The 23,286-nt window shown below is 45.7% G+C and overlaps 1 protein-coding gene across 1 annotated transcript in view; it reads right to left on the reverse strand.

The window, feature by feature from the left end:
- The window catches only part of DNAJC16 (DnaJ heat shock protein family (Hsp40) member C16), a 1,127,735-nt gene that overhangs the window by 816,101 nt on the left and 288,348 nt on the right, over nucleotides 1–23,286 (reverse strand). Inside the window, exon 5 of the mRNA XM_069610457.1 lies at nucleotides 18,183–18,367. Within this exon, the coding sequence (XP_069466558.1) occupies nucleotides 18,183–18,367 (185 nt within the window). The remainder of the gene's footprint in view (nucleotides 1–18,182; nucleotides 18,368–23,286) is intronic.

A 23,286-nucleotide genomic window follows, 5' to 3' on the forward strand; every position in this document is an offset into this window, starting at 1 on the left:
TTGTTCCCGTCGAACGGCATGTCCAAGAGTCTGGTCTGCACGTCCTGACGGAAGTCAGTTGCCTTGAGCCATCCACGCCGTCTAAGGCACACGCCGTTGCCCAACTGGCGAAATCCAGTGTCAGCGATGTCCGTCGCTATCGTAATGGCGTGGTCCGATGCCACTTCTTCCTGCAAGATCTCTAGGGCCACTGCCCTCTTGTCGTCTGGTAAGAAGTCCAGCAGGGGGCGATTTTGTACCACAACTCCCTGTCGTAGCGGGCTACGATAGCCAAGGCGTTGGCAGCCTTAATCGTCGTCGCTGCCAATGAGATGACTCTGCGTCCCATCGTGTCCAATTTCTTTCCCTCGCCGTCCGGCGGGGAGGTTGACGTAGAGGCCGAGGCCCCCCTCCCCCGCTTTCTTCCTGGCCGCCGCAGAGACAACCGAGTCCGGGGTCGGCTGTGCCCGAAGGCACAAGGGGGCCGCGTCCGGGACCCGGTACTTCTCGTACCAGTCCCTTCTTGCAGGCGTTGTGGATGGGTTCTTGAGGAGGGCGAGGCCCTCATCCCAGATATCGTCCAGTAGAGGTACAGCGAGGACTGTCTTCCTCTTGGTCTCGCGCCGTTGATAAAGGAAACCTTTCTTCTTCTCTTCCGGGCAGAGCTGGAAAAGCTTGGATGCCCTGGCGATCATGGCATGAAACGATCCAATCTCGTCGGGCGGGGAAGCCCGGGGAGGAGGTGACGACGGGAGATCCTCGTCGTAAACCTTGTCGTCTGTGCCCGTCGCGGCCGTGTCAGTCCCCGTATCATCCCCACGGGTCGTGGAGGAGGGCTGAGCAGGGCGTGATGGTTGAAAAGGAGGTGGAGGATGAATCCTTCTCTTAGGAGGAGGGCTCCCAGAAGGGCCTGGCTCCGGGTCCCCCGTCGGGAGAGGTTCCTCCGTTGGTGGTAATGGCAATCTCGTCCTTATCTCCGAGCATAAGAACTGTATAGCCAACAAAATGGCTGCCGAGTTGTCTTGCGGCACTGGTTGAGGGGAGTCCGACGGGCGGTCAGGAGCCCCGTCGGCACCCTCGACCTTCTCGTCGTCTCCTACATCGGGTTCCCCCCCGACAGGCTGGTCTTGTTCCACGCCAACGCCGTGGCTTAAGACTTCGATCAGCTCCTCCTCAGAGGTTGAGGCCGAATCCACGACGACCTCCTGCCCCCCCCCGTTTTCTTCTCCGTCGGAGGTTTCACGGGGGTCCTGTCGATGGGCATGAAAGAGGACTCCCTTTGCGGTGGCAGGGAGACTCTGGGCCCCGAGGTCGCCACCACTGGTGTAGCCTCCACAGGCTGAGCCAGGGCCGCCGCGACTGTCTCGATAGAGGCCTTGGCCGGATGGATTAAGGCTTTCACCACCTTAGGTGCGCTCACCGCCTTCTCCTTGGGGGGAGGGTCACTGCCTCGCTCCCCCTCCGATGGGGCCTTCGAGCTCGACCGGGGTCTCTCCAGGAGCTTCGCCGGGTGCTCGGCCTTCCTCTTACCCGAGCCAGAGCGTTGGCTTGTGGTTGATGGCGCCGGGGAGGATGCGCCCTGCCTGGTGCCCGTAGAGCACGACCGTCTGGCGCTCCCAGTGCCAGCGGACTCGCGGTGCTTGGCCTTCTGTTGGACCCCCGTCGCCAGGGCGCCCTCAATGGTCTTAGAAGTCCGCTCTGACGACTTCTTCTCGCCTGACGGACTCTTCCCTTCCAGCCAGTTGGCGAGACGCAGATGGCGGTCCTTCATGGTCCGCTCCGACATATTGCTGAAAAACGCACAGTCCTTCTCCACGTGCGTCTTGTCCTCATGCAGGCAGTAGAGGCAGAGGGAGTGTTCGTCCTCCTTAAAGACATTCTGAAGCTGGCATCCAGGGCAGACCCTGAACAGCTTTCCGGCCGTCGAGCTTCCCTTCTCCTGGGCCATGATCGAGATGGGCCTGAGAAACTTCTGGAGTCCTCCAAAAGCGTGGCTTGACGAAATCTTCACCCTTGAGGGGCGTAGAAGAATCCGATACGGGTCCCCGTTGATCGGATAAAGAAACAGTGGAGCTTGAGGCTCTTTTGACCAAAAAAGAGAACATTTTCCTAAGAAAAAGCGCGAAAAAAGCACTAAAGCTCGAGAGCAATAGCACGAGGATCCCAACACTTGAACGTGCAGTAAAAATCTGAAGATGGCTGCTAGAGGCGGGGCTTAGGGAGATGGCAGTCATTGGCTGTGGTCAGTATGACGCAGAGATCAGTGATTGGTTACTACTACGAAAGACAGATCAGAAACGAAACTGATACTGATTTTTCTTTACCGAGGATTCCCAGCCTGACGACGGGGAATATTCATGAGCATGTGAATCCATGCCAGACCCCATGCTGGAGAACTTGTTCTTCGAATGGATTGTGTCCTCCAACGTATTCCTAATCTTTGATAGACTCCCAAAATCTGCTTTTTATAAGGCCGAATACAGTACCGGCTTACAAAAGGCGACATCCTGAGAGTGGGAAGCATCTAGACAATGCTTTGTGAACGTATTCAACGATGACCATGTTGCAGCATCACAAATCAATCTAATATGTACTCGCCTTTGAAGGGCTGCAGAAGAGGCTATACCTTGGGTAGAATGAGCTCTCAAACCCTCTGGCGGGTCCTTGCCTGCCAATTTGTAACATTCTGAGATACCAAGCATAATCCACCTTGACAAAGTCGGTGTTGAAATAGATTGTCCTAATTTTCTTCCAGTGTAGCCAATAAAGAGTTGGTCATCCACTCTTAGTTTGGAGAATCTAGAAATATAGAAGCTTAAAGCTCTTGTAAGATCCAATCTATGGAGCCTCTGTTCCTCTTTACCGAGAACAATCTTTTGATTTAGATGAAAATCAGATACAACCTTAGGTAGGAAGGGGGGGGGGGGTTTACCCTTAACACAACCCTGTCCTTACGGAATACGGTATAGGGTGGCCTGGAGGAGAGTGCCTGCAACTCACTCACTCTACGTGCAGATGGCGATGCAACCAATAATATGGTTTTGAAGGTCAAAACCTCAATGGGCATGTACGCAAGGGTTCTAATTGGGCACACATTAGAAATGTTAGAACCAAATCAAGATCCCAAACTGGAACCTGAAAAGTAGAAGGCGGGAACACAATTGTGAGCCCTTTCAGAAATTGAATCAAAGGAATTTTGAAGTAAGAGCATTCTTCCAAAGAGCGCTTGAATATGGAAATCGCTGCCAGGTAACCTTTAATCGTTCCAATAGTAAGACCTTTCTGTGCTAATGAAAGGAGAAAAGAAAGCGCATCTGGAGTGGAACACAGAAAAGGATCAACATTCTTTCCCCTGCACCAGTCGCAAAATTTGTTGCAGAGGCAAAGGTACAGAGATTTTGTTGCTGGCCTTCTTGCCGAAAGCATCACCTCCATCACCTCATCTGGGAGGTCCCAATCCTTGTATCTCAACCTTTCAGAAACCACCCGTGAAGGTTGCGAGTGTTGACCTCTGGATGGAGAACCTGTCCCTCCCCTGGAAAGAGAAGGTTCTCTCTTTGTGGAAGACTTATCTGAGGACAGATGGAGATATCCAGAAGGTCCGGTTACCATGTTCTCCTGGCCCAATCCGGGGCAATTAGGATCATGCGGCTTCCGAACCGTCTCAACCTCCTGATTACTTGAGGAATGACGGGGATTGGTGCGAACGTGTATAAAAGTGGAAAATCCCAATCCACCATGAATGCGTCTGCTAGGGCTTCTCTCTGAGGAAATTCCCTTGAGCAGTACCTTTCGCACTATGTTGCTTTCACCTGAGGGGTTCCCCAAAGGGCGAAGATCTCTTGAAGGACGTCTTGATCTAGCTCCCACTCGTGGGAGATTCTGCTCTGCCACTGTGTTCTTCACCCGGCTAGGTGAACTGCTGATAGGGAGATTCCTTCGCAAATTGCCCAGTACCTGAGCTGAATTGCCCCTCTGCATAGTGGTTGTGACCCTACACCACCTCTCTATTTGAGGTAATGCATGACCACTGTGTTGTCCGTCATTATCAGGACATTCTTTCCCCCGACAAAGGCAGAAAGGCCTTCAGCGCTAGTCTGATTGCCCTCAGCTCCAAAAGAATGATGTGTAGTTTGGACTCAGATGGAGACCAATGACTGCTGATGGACTGTTGGCATGGGCTCCCCACCCCGTGAGTGAGGCATCAGTCACTGCTGTAATCTCCGTCCATGGCTGCCAAAAATGATCTCCCTTCAGAATATTGTCGTCACAGGCCCACCACAGAAGATCCTGCGAGACCCTGGTTGGAACCTGAAGTCAGTATGACATCTTTCTTGAGAGTTGGGACCATTGTGTTCTTAGAGCCCATTGAAGGGATCTCATTCTCAGGTGGGCTTCTGGCACCAGAAAAATGCAGGATGCCATGAGGCCGAGCAACCTTAAGAAATCGAAGGCCGGAAGATTCTGGGCAGTTTGAAATTTGGTAACCATCTGAAGAATTTCTTGAGCCCTCGCCTTGGGTGGCGAGCTCTTTCCCAAGGATGTGTCTAGTACAGCTCTGATGTACTGGAGCTGCTGGGAAGGTGTCATCTGACTTCCTGAAATTGAGGGAGAAGCCCAGTCTGTGAAGCGAGTGGCAGGTAACAGATGATCCAGAGCTTGTTCGGGAGAACGTGCCCTGATTAGCCAATTGAAAAGGTAGGGGTAGACATGAATCTCCCCTCTCCTGAGATATACTGCCACCACCACCGGGCGGAGATCATCCTGAATGGCAGGACTCGAAACAGAGTGCGAGCCGCCAACGGCGAACCGCAGGTATTTTCTGTGCTCGAGATGGATTGGCACATGAAAATAAGCATCCTGAGGGTCCAATGACACCAACCAATCCTGTAACTGGAGGGCCTGGAGCATCTGAAAAAGTGTGACCATCTTGAATTTGTCCTTCCTAAGGAACTTGGTCAAGTATCTCAAGTCCAAGATGGGTCTCAGTCTCCCGTCTTTCTTGGGGATCAAAACATATGGGGATTACCAACCCTTGTTCCTTTCCGCTACAGGTACTGGTTCTATAGCACCTTTCTCTAGCAAGGTTATTATTTCCTGCACAAGGAGCAGATCTGGAATCCTCAAGAGTGATTCCCCGGTGGATTGTTTTGAGGCTGCGATATAAATGGAAGGCAGTAACCTTGGGCTATTGTCTCCAGAGCCCAAGCATCTGAAGTAATGGCTCGCCATTCTTCGAGATGCTGAGACAGTCTGCCCCCAACCAGTGATTTGTGACGCAAGCTCTCAAAGTGGTTTTGGAGCGGTTGCTGCAGCTGCTGATGGCAAGGAAGCTGGTGCTGGCTTTGCACTTTCTCCTCGTCCACCACAAGGGATTTTTATTTGGCCTCTTTGACTGGCCATTCCTCTCGCCTTTCCAAATGAGGAGTAGTAACGATAGGATCGCCCCCTCGATGGTTTTCCTGATGAATGAAAAGGCTGAGGTTGCCTAACAGCGGCCCGTAAAGATTTGGCAGCCGACTATGAGGTCTGCAACCTCTCAAGACTCATCAGCCTTGTTGCCAAAAAGGTGAGACCCGTCAAATGGCAAGTTTAGAAGACGAGCCTGCACGTCCGGTGCAAAACAAGACTTCTGCAACCACATAAATCTGCGCGTTTACTGTGCTCGTAGCCATGAACCTGCTGATGCTATCTGCAATGTCCAATCCAGATTGAAGGGATTCACGCATGGCTTCTTTGCCATCCTTAACGATAGCTAAGAAACATTCCCTTTCCTCCCCTTCTGGAATGTGCTCCGCAGCCATGGATATGCACTCCCACAGTGTACGAAACTTGGCTAAGGCACATGTGGAGTTGGCCAACTTCGGGCCATACTCCCAGCTGAAAATACCTTCCGCGCCCATCCATCCACACGCATGTCGTCCCCATATGGAAGGACGGTAGGGTATGCTGTATTATTTGATGCAGCCGTGGCTGCCTGGACCATCAGACTCTCGGGAGTGGGGTGCTTGGACAGATAGCTGGGTCGCTACTGGAAGGGCAGTATTTTCTTGCAAGGGATTTATCCATCGCAGGGATGGTGTCCGGGGACTCCCAATTTCTGGTCAACCTATTTTGTAAAGCCACATGAAAAGGTAAGATTGGGTCTGTAGGTGGACCGTGGTCCAGAATATCTGTAAGGCCATCTTGGACAAACTGAACCTGAGGTCTAGCCCAGCCTAGATATTCCACCACCTTGGACATCAGGTGACGACACAGTCAGCATGCTCTCCTGGCTCTGGCCTACCAAACTCCATTTCAAGCAATGTATCAACGCCACTGGCATTATGCAGAGTGTCAACAAGGTCTCTCATTATGCTCTCTTCTGAAATAAGACATTCCGGTACATTTGGGGTTCCAAACTCAAGGCCTCTTCACCAGATCTTTCTTCAAAAATTGAAGAAAGGGATTTTAAAAAACTCCTTCCTTGGCAAAGGGGTAAAAGTTTTTTCATGAACACAAAGGCTTTAGTTTGGCGCCTTTATGAGGTTTCACATGATCTGTAGGCTGTGCTGAAACCACCAGAATGTTTGGCGTCAATGGTTTTGGCGTCCACTTCTTAAAGCCTGTGCGAGGAGTCGTCAGGGTGGAGGACGAAGACATTGTTGATTAATCTTTGATTATTTTCAGGAATTGCGAGGCAAATAATTACTAGCGAGGCGCAACGAGTCTCCGAAGCAAACATGTTTGCGGAAAAACGGAACTGAGGCCAACGGGTGCCGTGCGTGCTACTTGTACACCCGATGACGTCACCCTCGACGGAGGCCTTCGAGGGACAACGACTCGGCACCATCTGCCGAGAATTGTTTTTTCCGAAGCAGCTGAAACTAGGCATGATTATCAAAGAGGAGGAATACTCTGGAGGACACAATCCATTTGATATGTAATTCTGCCCAAACACTACTGATGAGCAGACAAAGGAGCACAGTAGCTTATTAGTTAGTAGATAAGAATCAAGAGTTATGCGATAATACAAAATCTAGGATATGTTTTGGGCTTCTTCGCACCAAGAGAGTGCCGGAAAAAAAAGGCTATTAAACATATGCCGGCGGCCTAGGCTTACAGCAAATATGTTGAAGCAGGAACCCAGAAGAGTCCTTGGGAATCACATGTTGCTCAGAACACAAGACTAAAAGCTCAGATTACATTACACCCCCTTTTGGGTGATGGGGAGGGGATATACTGAATGGGTTCTGATGTGCGACCATCCATGAAAGACATTTGGGCCAGAACTCAATGGCTTTGTGTTTAGGAAACTCCTAATTGAGAACCAGACAATTTAGATCTTGATATGATGGCATCTCCCACATGTGTAATGGGGAGAAAAGTAGTTTGGTCATAGCGCAATCAGAGTTTTATCAAAAGTAGTTGGATGATCTGGTAGTAACTGTACTGTGGATAAGAAAGCCCTTCTCCAGCTCTCTGGTTGATTTTTATGGGGAAACACAGTGTATTTGTGAAATTAAGTTTAGAACAACTTATTTTTTATTTTTTAGAAATAGTTTTAGTTGAAATCATTCAACTTTTTCAATAGATGAAAAGAATACATTTCGACAATCTAGTAATTTTCTATATAATATTACAATTAGAACTTTAGATTAGAATAAAACACATGGTAATAAAATGTGATAAAGGAGCATTCAATTAAAACAAGATTTTAAGTACAATCAGATGAACTAATCAGTTTCCTTTTGTCTTTGCCATTAAGACTTATGGGTTTATCCTTAGAATTAGAAATTATTGAAAAAAAAAAGTCATTCGTAATCAAACCAGGTTCTTAAAATACAAGAGTACACGAGAACTAAAACCACTGCTGATAAGTTAACAAAAATATAGTTAAATATTAATAAAAGATAAAAACGGTGCTCATAAATGATGTAGAAAACTAAGAATACGATCATTTGGAGTGCGGAGTAAGTCAAATTAGTCGTCATAGTTTTTTTTTACATACATAATTATAGATGTTCTCACTTAAAATGATGTCTCTCTGGACATTATGTTGAGCTTGGTTAAGAATTAATTGAAATTGTGTTTCTCTAGTAGATTCAGGGCTAAAAGGACGGAATGTTCAATGAAACACTGGCTGCGTTAAATATATAGACCCACATTTTTAATTTGAATTTTCCAAGATATTTAGAGAAGAACAAATCAACTGGTAACGCTCTTTCGACTGGATGTTCCCCCCACGTCTTCCTCATCTTTGATATTCAGATCTCGCCAGCTTCGCTGCTTCGGAATTTCTTCCCCAATCCTCCTCGGCAGAGGGCGCTGTGCACAATGTTGTGGCGTCTATGTCCCTCGAAGGCCGCCGTAGCATGTCAATGTCACCAGTAGTATAAGTAGCTCATGCTGCGCCTATTGGCTTCAGTTCTGTTTTTCCGTTCCATAACTTGAGGAATTAACCAGGCGTACCCCAGACTGCAAGCTCTCAGGAAATGCAGAGTGTAAATCACGTAAATTGTACAGCGTGGTACGCTGGGAGGGGCGATGAGGAATATGTGGGAGGAACATCCAGTCGAAAAAACATTACCAGTTAAGTAACTTGTTTTTCGAATGGATTGTGTCCTCTCACGTATTCCTCATCTTTGATAGACTGCCAAAGCAGTGACAGGAGGGAGTACTATTTAAATTTATCATGAATGGATTGAAGGACTGCGTTGGCAAAAAGGCCTTCCTGAGATGAAGAGGCGTCTAAGCAGTAATGCTTAACAAAGGTATGAATTGACCCCCAAGTTCCAGCTGAGCAAATGTCAATTACGAGGCCACCCCTTTGAAGAGCCGTGGAAGTTGCCATGCCCCTCGTGGAATGAGCTCAAAGCCCTTCCGGCGGGTCCTTTCCAGCAAGTCTGTAACACTCTCCAATAGTCAGCGTAATCCACCGGGATATATAGTTTGCTTTGTTACCACTAGTCCGAATTTAGGACCGGTACAACCCACAAAAAGTTTATCATGGCGAAATTTTGCCATTCTCGCAATGTAAAAACTCAGAGCCCTTTTTTGGATCTAATCTATGCAACCTCTCTTCCTCTTTGTCCAAATCAGGAGGAGGGTAGAAAGTTCGGAGTGTTATTTTTTGTGACAAAGGAAAGTCAGAAACTACTTTCAGCAAGAACGATGGTTTAACTCCAAGGATATCCTAATGAAAAGTAGTATAAGGAGGTTTGCATGAAAGAACCTGCATCTCACTTACCCTGCGGGCTGATGTTAGTGCTACAAGAAGAGCAGTTTTCAGTGTTAAGAGTCTCAAAAGGGCAGGAATGTAAAGGTTCAAAAGGTATACATGTTCGAAACTTTAACACAAGATTTAAATCCGAAGCAGTAATATAAAAAGGGACTGAGGGTACAAGTTAGTGAGTCCCTTCAGAGATTGGACAATTAATAGTATCTTGAAATAGGAAACCTCTTCAGAGTAGCACTTAAAGATGGAAAGCGCCGCCAGGTATCCTTTTATTGTTCCAATCTGGAGCCCCAGATTGGCCAGATGCAACAGAAAAGAAATCACCATAGGAGTGCCACATTGAAAAGGGTCCTCATTCTTGTCCTTGCACCAGTTACTAAATTTGTTCCAACGACACCGGTACAAGGATTTGGTTGCTGACCTTCTGGCCGAAAGCAAAATCTCCATTACGTCATCTAGGAGGTCCCAATCATATCTCAGCCTCTCAGAAACCATAGTCTGTAGAGGGAGTGGCAGGTGATACTGATGTTCCTGAGCTTGCTCGGGTGAACGAGCCCTGATCAACCGGACGTCCAGGTAGGGGTAGACATGAATCCCTCCACTCCTGAGACTTACTGCTACTACCGCCATCAACTTGGTGAAAACCCTCGTGCAGAGGTCAGTCTGAATGGCAGAACTCGAAACTGATGAGGAAAACTCCCAACCGCGAACCTCAGGTACTTCATGTGCTGGAGATGGATTGGCACATGAAAGTAAGCATCCTGAAGGTCCAATAATACCAACCAATCTTGGAGTTGGAGAGCCTGAAGGATCTGAGAAAGGCTAACCATTTTTAACTTGTCCTTCCTGAGGAACTGGTTTAAATGTCCAAGATGGGTCTCAGTACTCCGTCCTTCTTGGGAATCAGAAAATAAGGGGAGTACCAACCCTTGTTCCTCTCTGCTACAGGTACCTGTTCTATTGCACCTTTCTCTAGCAGGGTTAAGATTTCCTGCACAAGGAGCGGATCTGGAATTTTGACGGAGCCGGTTCCCAGTGGATGATCCTGGGGCCTTTTTAGAAAAGGAAGGCAGTAACCTTGAGCTACTGTTTCCAGTGCCCAAACATCTGAAGTAATGCCCCGCCATTCGTTCAGTTGCGGAGAGATTCTGCCTCCCACCGGGTCTTGTGGGTCAAGACCTTTGAGTAGCTTAGAGGCAGCTGCAGCAGCGGCTGAGGGTAAAGATGCCGTTGCTGGGGCTGGTTTAGCACCCCTTCCTCGTCCACCACAAGGTAATCTTCTTTGCTCCCTTTGTACGGACTGTCCTTCCTCTACCAACTGAAGAATAGAAGCGAAAAGAATGACCTCTCGAGGAAGATGAGCCCGAATAAGGTTGTTGAGGTTGCCGAACGGAGGCGCCAAGGGACTTAACCGCCGCCTTGTAGGTCTGCAGCTTCTCCAGACTCATCTGCCTTGCTGCCAAACAACCTCGAGCCGTCGAAGGGCATGTTGAGTAGCCTGGCCTGCACGTCCAGTGCAAACCCTGACTTTCTCAACCACGCAAATCTGCCTAGTACAGTGCTTGCAGCCATGTATCTACTAATGCTGTCAGCAGTATCCAGTCCTGATTGGAGACACTCTCCCATCGCCTCCTTGCCATCCTTAACCAAGTTCAGAAAGCCATCCCTTTCCTCGCCTTCTGGAATATGATCTGCCACCAAACTAACAGTTCCACAGGGTGTAAGTAAACCTAGCCAGGGTACAGGTAACATTAGTGGACTTCAGGGACCTACTGCTCGAGGTAAAAACCTTGCGAGCCCATGCGTCCACTTTTTTATCGTCTCTGTCAGGGGGAATAGAGGGATAGGCAGACTGGTCGAAGTCGCAGCCTGGACTACCAGACTCTCAGGCGTAGGATGTTGGCTGAGATAGTCAGGGTCACTGTTTGAGGGTTTATATTTCCGAGGGAATATCACCGGTTGACAGCAGGACCAGATTCTGGAGCTTCCCAGTTAGCTGCCACCTTCCACTGAAGGACCTTATGAAACGGTAAGATTGAGTCCTTTTGGGAACCCTGGTCAAGGATTTCCGTCATGTCATCCTGTTCGAAGTTGGTGAGGCCCTACTCCAACCCATGTACTCAGTGACCCTGTTCAGAAGATTCCTATACTCCGAATCAGCATGGTCTGATGGGTCAGGTTTACCAAAATCCAACTCTGGTGATGTATCACACTGGCAGAGTGGAGGGAGACACAGATCTTTCATTTTTTGACTCACGGTCAATTAGTTCCTCAGGTTCCTCTCTAGTGCCAAACCTCACTCCTAACAGAGAAATATCCTCATCTGAAGCGCTTTCCTCTTCATAAATTGAGGACATTGACTTAAAGTCTTTCTTCAGTACAGGTTTGAATATTTTCTCCTGAACCGGTGTGTGCTTCGATGGAATAGAAGATACCATCAACGGCGTCTTAGAAAAATCTCTCGATTTTGGCAGCGAAGCAATCGGTGCTGATAACATCGACAAAACCGCTGTAGGTTGATGTTTGCTTCTTCGCCGGTATCGGAGGCACTTGACTCACAAGTCGATAAAACGACACCTTTTTGGCGGGTCAAGCATGTCGAGTCTCCGATTTACTACTGGTCTTTGCCGAAGTACCTTTTGACCTTCCTGAATCATCCAAAGGAGCGACTGGGACCTCTTCGAATGTTTATGCCAAGTGGAGTCCTTAGACTCAGACTTTTTATACTTCTTCGAAGAAGCCTTCGAAGCTTCCCTCCCCACTACCAATTTACCTCTGCGTTCCAAGAGAGCTTTTTCAGTCGGTCCAATGGCCGGAACCCAAGCACCAAAAGGCAGATGCAGTGAGGGTCTGTTATCGATATCTTTGCCCCGCAGTCGTGACATTTTTCCTGACTTAGGGGTAGAAGTAGTTGAAGACATTTTTCACAAGAAAAACAAAGCGCGCCGTTGTTACTCGAAGCAAAGCTATCGGGAAAACAGAACTGCAGGCAACTGGCGCAGCACAAGCTAATTATACTATTGGTGATGTCGACATGCTACGGCGGCCTTCGAGGGACACTGACGCCATGACATTGTGCACAGCGCCCTCTGCCGAGAAGAAAAACAGTAATTCCGAAGCAGCGAAGCTGGCAAGATATGAATATCAAAGATGAGGAATATGTGTGAGGAAAATCCATTGGAAGGCTAATTTTCGTTGTTCAGTCAGGGACGAGCATTCTATTATGAGGAGTTGAATGGTTTCTTGGTGGTGTATCATTTTGCAGAATCTACATGAAGTGTCCATCATAGGGCTCTTAGTAAACAACGCTAATCTTGTTTTCGTGGGCCATAGATTCAGCCTAAAATGAAGAAGAGCGCTGGCATATGCTCAGTCTGCTAATTTAACTAGGTATGATGGTAGCTGGTGCAATGGCTTGAGTAGGAAAGCTCCCGACTTAATACTGGTATACATGTTACAGGCTTCCCATGTAAGCCTCCAGTACCATAGCCATAACTTCAACTTAGCTTTATCAGGCGACTAATAATAATTCTGTTGTGATGTCAGCTTCCAGAAGGAGAGATTGACATTGTTTTCCCAGACTTCGAGGGGACCGGGTAGCTTGGATGACGGAGCTCCTTTTAATACTGGAAACAAATTCTTTTCATTCAGCGCAACAGAAATACATTTTCTGTATGTAGCCTGGGTCTGCCCCGATACAATCACTGATAGAGAAATGAGGCCCATTTCATATCTAATAGGGATCAGAGAGCTAGGAGGGAGAGAAAGTAGCCTTCCAGAACACTCCTAGCAAATCCCATATGGGTGAGTTGGGCGGGAATTTAGATTGTGCTCCATAAGTAACTATCGGTACCACTTTCTGCTTGTAGTAAGTTATGGCTGGCATATAAGACAGTTTTCCATATTTTCGCTGGAGAGCTCTAGCTTGAGTCGTGAGGAGTTTCATTCTGTTTTTAAGCTCGATTTTATACGGGAGATCTGAGGGGTGAGTATTCATATTTACCCCAAGGTATTTGTATCAAGAGGTTTGCGTTACTGAAGCATTGCACAATGTCCAGTTAAATTTATATCTGCCGTTTGACAAATGGTGATGAAAAATCAGAATGTTCGATTAAGATGCATTTATAATTAGATGGTTGGTACTTGCATGGTTCCCTATAGCTGTTCATTTTCTCTGAAGGCCTATTGGAGTTCTGATAGAGATGACCAGATATTAGCATAGAGAAGCCACCCTATCTCTGCTGCGCCTGGTTTGGGAAGAAAGGAACATACCAACTGAAAGGCTGTCTCTATGTCAATAATAGAGAAGTTAAGTAGTACGGAGGCAAATATACAGCCTTGTTTTAAGCCTATGTTTGTAGGAATGCCTGTTGATAGGACGCCATCAGTGGTTAATTTAACTTTAATGGACGTGCCAGAATAAAATTGGCGAATTAAATAATGTGCTGCAGGCATTTCGCATTTAAGCGCTTCGTCCATAAAAGTTCACAGGAGACTGAGTGAAACGCTTGTTTAAGAATCAATCAGCGCAATAAAAACAGGTTGCTTATTATCGATTGCACAATTAAAAAACAAGCTGAGTATCATTAAAATTAAAACAGTTCCTATACCTTTAATAAAACCCGATTTGGTGCGAGTAGAGGAGGTTGTTAGTCGAGGGGGGTCAGGGGATGGGGAGGCACCCTGTTCGAATAATTTGAATATCATTTCTTATACGGTAGCCCAATCAGATGGGTGGGCTTTAAGACTCACATTGGCTAGACTGTCGCGGCCAGGAGCTCATGATGGACTTCGAGTTTTAATTTTAAAAAAATTATTTCTAATTTATCTGATGTTATTTTTGTAAGGTCCGGTGGTGGCATAATGGCAGCTGCAATGGATGTGATAGATTTCTTCAGCAGCCCATTCAAGTGCGAGATCGATAGTATTTAGTGTTAAAGATTGATTCGCACTGGTGTTGGTATCATTTATTAATTTCAAAATTTCCGTAGCAGATATCATTATAGCTTTTAGCATATTCTCGGCACCAGTTTGTTATAATTTGTTTTATGTCTGTATTTAGTCTTTAGGTTGACTCTTTGTACCGCATGAGTAATAGGGGAAAGAGTTCTGAATGCTTTACAGAGTTTTAAAGATTTTGTATTTCAGGGAGATGAACATGTTTATGCTTAAACTAGGTTTGTGTCCAATTCTGAGTTTTCTCTGAAATTATTTGTAGATAAGCGTAATTAATTTTGCCAGTTAATTCTTTATTCATCAGAGCTTGATTCATACTATATGTTAAAGATGTTATTTGTGGCACTCGCCACAAGAGGAGATTTCTCCTGCGATTAAATGTTACACAGTGGTTAAAAAGGTCGGGCATTGCTACAACATGAGGAATCCAATTTACATAGAGTATTAGATGATTGCTCGCAGAATTTGGAATTTTAAAAGAGGCAATCTGTTTATTTGCATTCAATGATATGAATATGTAGTCAAGAGTGGAAGAGCAAGTGCCTCTCGACCAAGTGGGGGCCGGCGGATTATCTTCGTTTGTAGAACCATTCAACATAATAAAACCTAAAATTTTCAAGAGAGACATCCATTTGGCTGCTCTGGAATTGCATGGTTTGGTATTTGATGGAAGACAATTCATGTTGAAATCGCCTGCAATAATAATAGTGCGAACCTGGCGGTCCAATAAAATCAGATCAAGTAATGATTCTATTTTAGTGATAAACAGAGTTTCATTTGTGGTTAAGGGATTCCAATACATGTTTAACAAGGTTGTTTGAGAGTAGAGTAGATGGGTAGCATTAGAAGACATCAATTTACTCAGCTGATTTCAAGGATGTGGAGATTGCTATTTTTCTAATCGGAATTGCACGCTAATCTTAACAGCAATAAGTAGCCCCGTGGCTGAACGCCCTCTTGGGGCTTTTATTGCTGGAACCCAGTCAACATTATGATCTGGCCAGAGCAGTTCTGTTGTAAGCCAGGTTTCTTGCAACATGACAATCTCATATAAATTGAGGCACCTCCCTTTAGGAGAGAGGAGGTGAGAGAAACCACTCGTATTCCAAACCGCTAGAGAGCAAGCATGGGGCTGGGGAGAGTACTATGCTAGTGTTGAGAGGTCTTTAGGGGAGCTTGGGTGGTTTTTGCCATCTACGACCACCTGAAGATGGGCTTTGGTGGAGGTGGACGGGTATCATGCTGTGAAGTACGAGGCATATCTCCCAAACATCTACACCAGGTTAGTTGAGGAGGTTGCAGTGTTTGCTTGGTGTCGATAGTTGAGGGCCATTGGGGCCGAGCATATAGGTTCTCTGCGTGGGCTAAAAGTGGTTGCTGTTGGCGAATTTCAATCTGGAAACCATTATGTTACAGAGCATCTCTCGCTCTCCAGATTAAGTTTTTCACAATCATTGAGGGTATGTTCAGTTCAACAATACTAAAATTGGAGTTCTCAGGATATATAAAATCGCTTCAATATCGTCTGATCAAATTTGGTCAATTTCTGGGATGGACTGGACAATTGTCAATAACTTTGTTCTATTGGGGTAGGGGTCGAAGCCTAGTCTATCCCACGTTGTGACAATTAAGATATCTGCGTCTAGAGCAGATATGACAGGAAATGTAGGAGCATTTATGGTTGGCTCCTCAGATGTAGTCTGTACTTGTTTCAAGGTTATCAAAGGTGATACAGCATTAGGGAGTATATGGTCTGGTAGAGAAGGTGAAATGTCAGGAAGCTGCACGTTGCTGGTCTAAATTCCTGAAGGATGGAGGTTCAACATCTAGGTTGACGCAAAAGACTTGTTTAGTTTTATTTTACACTAAATGGGGTGCATGAAGGCTCTGATGGACAATGTCCACTATAGAACTTGGGTGAGTGGAGTAGACTGATAGATTCATAAACTCAGCGGTGATAGCAGCCGAGTCAGACGAATTTCTATTTATAGGTAATAAACAATCATTAGTAGCAGTCGGCATTCACAATTGCATCGGAATCAACCTTACCTTGGCATGCAGCCACATGGCTCACGTGAGGGAGAGTAGGCAGAAGTTGCTTGGACTGGTTATCAGTTCCAAGGCCTTTAGTAAGGGATTCAGAGAGAGAAGACAGACAATGGTTCTTTGGAATCGTTTCATTTCCTTGTTTTTTGGTTAATATTTTTTGTGATTGGAGGGGGCCGTTTGTTGTTCTTGTTACTTACGTTTGACAGAAGGACATCGTGCTTTTACTGAATTCTTTTCCTTTTTTGCCGTTTGCGCTAAAATACATCAAATAGGGGAGTCTCAGCATTAGATATTTCAATGATCTCCAACAGACTATGCTGATCATTTACTTGGTCCAGGGAGAGACTTGGTAGAGGAGAAGCTGGATTGATTGGTTGGTGGGACCCAACTACTGCAGCACTGCAGATCTCCGTCCCGATCAGTGGAGTAGTCAAGGTAGGTGTGTTAGGCATGTGTCACGTTTCAGTATTTAAGCTAAGATTTGGAACCGGACCTGTGCGTTCCGTGATCAGTTTCCAGGCAATCCAATCAATTTGGCTTCTAAGGATTGTAGACAGGAAGTGTGTAGAACAGCATTGTAGTCAAGAGATTCATAAAGTTTTGTCAAAGAGTATATACTTGCTTTTACAGCAGTGAGCGCCGTATCAATTGCAAGCAAGGAGGTTGATAAAAATCCAAGGATGGTCTTGCAGTAGGTTTCGAGAAGGAGGCAACTAGAGATGATTCAGAGGCTGATATTTAAATGTTTCCAGCAATACCCTAATTTGTGTAAAGATTCAGCAAAGCCGACAGTCTAGGGGTTTGTACAGTATGACTTAACTGAGGGTTGATCCCCTGATTGACTGGGCAGGAGGGTGAGGGCTTTGAGTAGAGTGGTCCCGGGGGAGCTGATGTTCAAGTACCATAGCACCTTTGACTACCTGGGAGTAGAAATGTGGGATCGTTGATCAATCTGCCATATAGACGCTTGCACATCTGTAGGGGCTTGGAATGGAGTTAATGATGGCACTAGAGGTGAGAAAGAGCATAGTCTTGATCCAGTGGAACCGGGATTATGCAGGTTTGCATGGTATTGTCAGATAAGGTACATGTCACTTGAGGTGGATGAGCAAGATGAGAGCCTGGTGCAAATGAAACCGCGGGTGCAATCCAAATTTCAGTAATTGCGGGATTTGAGCTTGGGGGGACTACTAGGTCGTCTTTAGGACCTAGGGAGTTTCTGATGTCCGAGTTGCCGGAGCTTGAGTGAGGGGTGAGTTGAGCAGGCGCGCAGAGAGGTTGGAGCGTAGTTTGCCAGTCGGCTCTTACCTGATTGATCCTCTGAGCCAATGTTGGTTAAGGCATGCCTGATGTAAGGCGATACATCGCCGTTGAACTCAAAGGCAGAGAGGGGAAATCAAGTCAGAACGAAACTCGCAAACAGGGGTAAGAAGCGAGTCAGCGTTGCAGGGCTATGACAAGGGAATAAAAGTGAGGATTGCTGACCAGCGGTCAGCAATCAGCACTCTGAGGGCACTCGTGCAGTTGCGCGCGCACTGGTGCGCACTGACCAGGATTTAAAGAAATCACATAACTAGCAGGCGGGCCTACACAAGAAATGAAAATAAAGGGGAAAGTTGTGTTTTAAATACAGCAAATAAGTCAGGATAAATTCAAAATGGGTATATTCTATACCCTCAGGGTGTCCCAAGTTGAAGAGTAGTGAGCCAACATTCCGAAGTTCACTTTGCAAGCAATTTGAAATCAAAGGCGCGGTGCAGAGTAGAGACAGGAGGACCAGCAGCAAAGCAGTCAGCAATCTGTGGGCACTCGTGCAGGTTCTTGTATGATGTATTACTTTTTATATGACATATGATTAAGTGGTAGATTGGTTGTTAATGTCCTGCATACTTAAACATTTACAGATTTACAGTCGGATTCATCTGCATTCATTCTCTAAGAGCACATCTAGGTAACAGGTTTTGAAAGCAAAATTATTTACCTTCTCTATTAAGTTGCTTGGAAGCAGGCTCTCCACAAAATGGCGGAGATTATCACGAATCACAGCATTATGAAAGAAGGATATTTTCCCATTAATCACTCCAAGGATTGAAGGAGTACTGTGAGCTCCAAGATGATGTGCCAGGCGTCGTTCATATCCAGCATGAACAACTCCAATCCCCACACCTTGGAAGGAAAAAAAAGGGAGGTTAAATTCCAACACCTACAGGCAGAAACAGATATTCTACATATGTGTACTATCAAAACCGCCTCAATAACACCACACATTTATGTTTATACACCCAAACATATTAACCATACAGACTTGTACAGGGAAACCAGTCTTATAAAGCAAGGTAAACTCACTGAAGTATCACTTACTTGTCCTCCATCCCCCATTCAGTTACACTCATAACACCTAATATAATGGTACTGGACCATTTAACGTTAGCAAAGAGGACACCAGAGAAGCGTCAGGGACACCCAACAGTGAGAAAGAGCATCCAAGGAAATCTTCCTCAACTTAGTGGTAATGAGAAAACCATTGGCCTCTAGAGAAGGGTCTGGGACCCCAACAAGATTTCAAACTTTGCCAACAACCGGCGAGAGTGGAAAATGGTATGGAAAACTGAAAACAGTGAGAACCAACTGTGCCAAGCAACACCAGGGGAAGGGAGTCATTCCCCCTAGCCTTGTTGTGAACTGGACCACATGATATCAGGAGAAGGGAGGTATTCTCTTGGCCCCGGGCTGAAGGTTGTGCTGGAGACACCAGGGGAAGGGAGTCATTCCCCCTGGTTTTATTGAAAACTGCATAGATCTACACCAGGAGAAGGAGTTATCCTCCCGGGTGTTAAATTGCATAAAGACTGGGTGAAACCAATAAACCAGGGGGAGTCATTCCCCCTGGCATTTCTGTTTTAAGAGAGCATTATTTTGGACACTGTTCAAAAAGCACGAAAAGGAAGCCAGTCTCAGAAGAAGGCACTCTGTTAGTGTATCATTGAGTTGTAGTGTGAGGGATTGGAGTAGGTTGCGACACAAGAAGGTGGAGATTAATTTGACGGAAATTCTGACAATTCCTTTAGTTTTAGTTCCAGGCAGGGAAACCTCTCAGAGATGGGGATAGTTAGGTTTTCAATACGAAAAATAAAAGTTTATAACCAAAACAATGCCAGCATCCTTCTTTGACACCCTGACAGGGTCTACAAATGTACAGAGATCACCCATTGTTACGAAGCTCTGCACCTTAAGTATTTCTGAGCCTCTGAAGTAAAAAGGATGTCTTGGTGCGGCAGTTTTGAATTCAAATATTCAAGTAGCTCACAAAAAGACAATAGGGTCAGTGGGAAGGTTAGTTAAAATATCTTGTAATCTTTCACATATTTTAAATACATTGAAAAGCAGTAACTCGCCATTGGAAAGCAGGGCTTAAAGAAAATCTTCAAAGGGCTAGTGAACTGGAATTTTGAGAGCATCATGATCACCACCACAGAATATTTACCATGAATTTTGCAGTTGCAGTCTTAACTCTTGGAGATGTAATACAAGGGCAAGCAAGAAGAGAAACATTAGCTCCCCATAGTAGAACATTCAATACAACTGAGATTGCCCAACAGCTTACACTTTAAAATCCACCTACCGAAGTCTAAAAAGCGACATTAATATTCTGTAGTATGAAATTCTTACACACTAATATAACTTTCTAAATCCAAGCCACGCAGCAATAACTGGAAATGAGGCCCTTGAATTAACTGCTTGCCATTATGTCCTATATGAGCCTACGGTCATGGTCTCGGAGCAGCTGTATTTTATACATAGTTTTAACCAGCCTAAGACAGACCGCTTTCTATGATGCACCAATCACATCCACATGTTACCCTCATCGCGCGTTACAGTGTGGTGTATCTTGCGAATGAGGCATTGCAGCATATTACCCAAACACCATCAGTATTATGGTATGTTAAACAAATAAAAGAAAAAACATTCTCCTGTGTAATGGAAAAGCAGAATAGGCAATTTCATTTAACAAGTCATGTATCATAGTGACCATGCCTGGAAGTTTAATGCAGTACCATGCCGCCTTCTGCCTCGCGGCTATTACTTGACATTTAGGAGCAGATTTTGCACTAGAGCCGCGATTTCAAGCAGAGATGGGAGCAGTTGCTTCCATGAATTACTTGGAGGATGTTTTTTACGAGATGGACGTTGTCCCTGAAGGAGAACTTGTATAGGTCTGAAATGCATTCGATGTTTTTGAATTCATCTCCAAATTTTTAAAAACAAATGCTTTTTTGTGTGAAATCTAGGTGGCTATGAAAAATGTATTAACAGGTTGCTAGGGTCTACCATCTGAACAACATGTGTTGAAATAGTAGCAATTTTTGCAGGCAAACAGATGGGACTCTGGGGTTTTACCCCTTGGTCCTAGGTGTTTGTCATCATCCCAGGAAATTCACCATCTTTTCACAGCCAAAAAGAAAAGCACTATAGCTATGGTTTCTGCTCCTCTCAGGGTCCTTGATTAAATACATCTATAGTTTTATCCACTACCCTCCTTTTACTTGCATCAACACTCCTAGTCCATTCTTGTTCAGGAGACTTTTATTGGAATATTTCTAAGGCCGAATTATATCAACCCTAGTCATAAAACAAGCAGCATCACATTGCAAGTTGCCATGTGATTCAGTAGGTTTGCTAATCATTTTGACACTGAAATTGCAGGCGATTTAAATCGCCATCTTCAACCGGCATTCATCTCTTGTCATCAGGGCTCTCCAAAAACTTACTGTTTTGACAATTCAAAAGGGCTACTAGAGTGCAGTGGTAATGATCTTTTCAACACTTAAATGTACCAAGGACCTGGGGTGTGTGACCAGAAAAAGTGGTTTCTTTTTCAAATAATTACAAACCAGCAGAAGCCAGGATGATACTTTGATTAAACCAACTATATTCTGTTCTGCAGGGACCAGTATGCATTAACATCTTTTTTTTTTTTAAAGTCAGACCTGCAGCTCCATTCCTAACACAATGCATAACGTATGGCTACTATAAAACACTGCATTATCTCCAGGTTTTAAAATTAAGTTCAGTTTAGGTTAGTGTATCTAAATCTCACATTGTTAACTATATATAGGGCAGTGGTCTTCAAACTTTTTAGGCCTGGGCCACACCTGAGCAAAATGTAGCCAGGCCGCCCCCCCCGCCCAAAAAATGCCAAATGGACAGTAAGTACAAATGGCTATTAACTATCGCATGCCGTCACTGCCCCTACTCCCAGTATGTCCCTGGACTACCCCACCTGCTCCCATCACAGTCTTTAGACTCCCTCATACCACTCCTAACCCAGTCCTGGTGCTCTCCCCTACCCACACCACCACGGACCCTGGACCATCCATACCCTGCTCCCACCACTATCCCATGGCTCCCGCCCATCGCGCTCCCAGCAAAGTCCCTCGGCTCCCCTACCATGCTCCCAGCAGTCCCAGGGCCAATGGTGGGTGGTACATTAAGTGGAGGGGCATAAGTATTTCCATCAGATATGCCATAGGGGCCGAGCGGAGCGAGGGAGCCCAAACTAATCATGGGGAGTTCGGGCCACCCCCCTCTCCCGTGAATTTTTGTAAAATAATAGGTTAAAATGATGCATTTTAGCGCATACTTTTACACACAAAAAGGGTCAAAAGCCAAACAGTTTGCAATTGGAGCTGGGGGCCCAGGGGGCAGGCATGATATTTTTTACTGAACATCTATGATAGATATCCAGTAAAAAAAAAAAATACCATCCCTGTCCCATGGGCTCCACAGCGCCTCAGAAGGAGAGCCGATTTTGGCAGATGGGTAGGTGGATTGTGCTAAGGAATTTTTAAATGCCTTTGTTGTACAACCCTCCTTCCCAGTCTCCCCCCTCACTCGCCAAAATCAGCTCAATGGACCAAAACAAACACACAATACATCCACACAGCAATCATCATCATTCACACAAGCACCCATCACAATACACTCACTCATATCACAAGCATACACGCATCCATACACATTTAAATAAAAAAGAAAGGAACAATGTAACTTCTGCAGGAGCCTTCGCGTGTGCGCTGAAATGCCCTGCTCAAGGTTGCTCTGTCCGTATGTGCGAGGAGGCACAGTAGCTCCCGCTCGCACATACATACATGCAGTGTCGCAGCCAGCATTTCCAATGAGCTATGCAAGGCTGGCGAAGCAAAACGCCCCCAGTCTTGCATGGCTCAGTGAGCATTAGCAGCTGGGGGACTGAACTGTCAAAGGTAAACCGTGTTTCGCTTTGAAACTGTCAAAAGGAAATGATGCTTCCCTTTGACAGTTCAGCCAGCCCAGGAGCACTCCCCTTAGCTGGAAAAAGCAGCGGAGGGAGTGCTCAGTGTTTCACTAGGCTGGCTCCTCTGCTCCTCCATAATGGGAAAGGGGGCCACTGGGTGGACACCCCCTCGCTCATTATGGATGCGCCGCCAGGCTCAGATTGGCCAAAGGGCAATGCCCGTACCAAAAATGGAAAATGCTAGTGGGGGCCAGTCAAAATGGGCCACTTTTTCGGCCAATGTGGGGCAGTTTGATGCATTACTTCACTATGCAGCTAGTAATTTTGACCATTGTTGCTGAATAAATAATCTTTAAATATTACAATTTGATTACATTTTCACAAAAAAACATCCCCTTGGGTACTATTCAAACAGTCTGACTAAAAGGAATGAATATCCATTTGCAACTGCGGGCCATTATTTCATTGGTGCCCGAGACAGTTGTATGCTCCAGTCCGACCGACCATGTGAGCCGCCCCTGACCATTTCCTCCAATCAAAAATCAAAAAAATAAATAAATCACTTTTTCGCACCCCTGCAGTTTAAAGATATTCCGATTTAGGGCATCACATTGACAAGCATCAGTGAACACTTGAAAATGTACATTATCGAACAGCTAAATGATAGTTTAAAGATATTCCGATTTAGGGCATCACATTGACAAGCATTAGTGAACACTTGAAAATGTACATTATCGCACAGCTAAATGCTTTTACTGGAAAACCTAGTCCTGGGATCTGCTGCTTATAATGCATCTGTGCAACTGGTGCT

Source organism: Ambystoma mexicanum, chromosome 8, assembly GCF_040938575.1.
Source record: "Ambystoma mexicanum isolate Mex_15411 chromosome 8, UKY_AmexF1_1, whole genome shotgun sequence".
Classification (NCBI taxonomy): Eukaryota; Metazoa; Chordata; class Amphibia; order Caudata; family Ambystomatidae; genus Ambystoma; species Ambystoma mexicanum.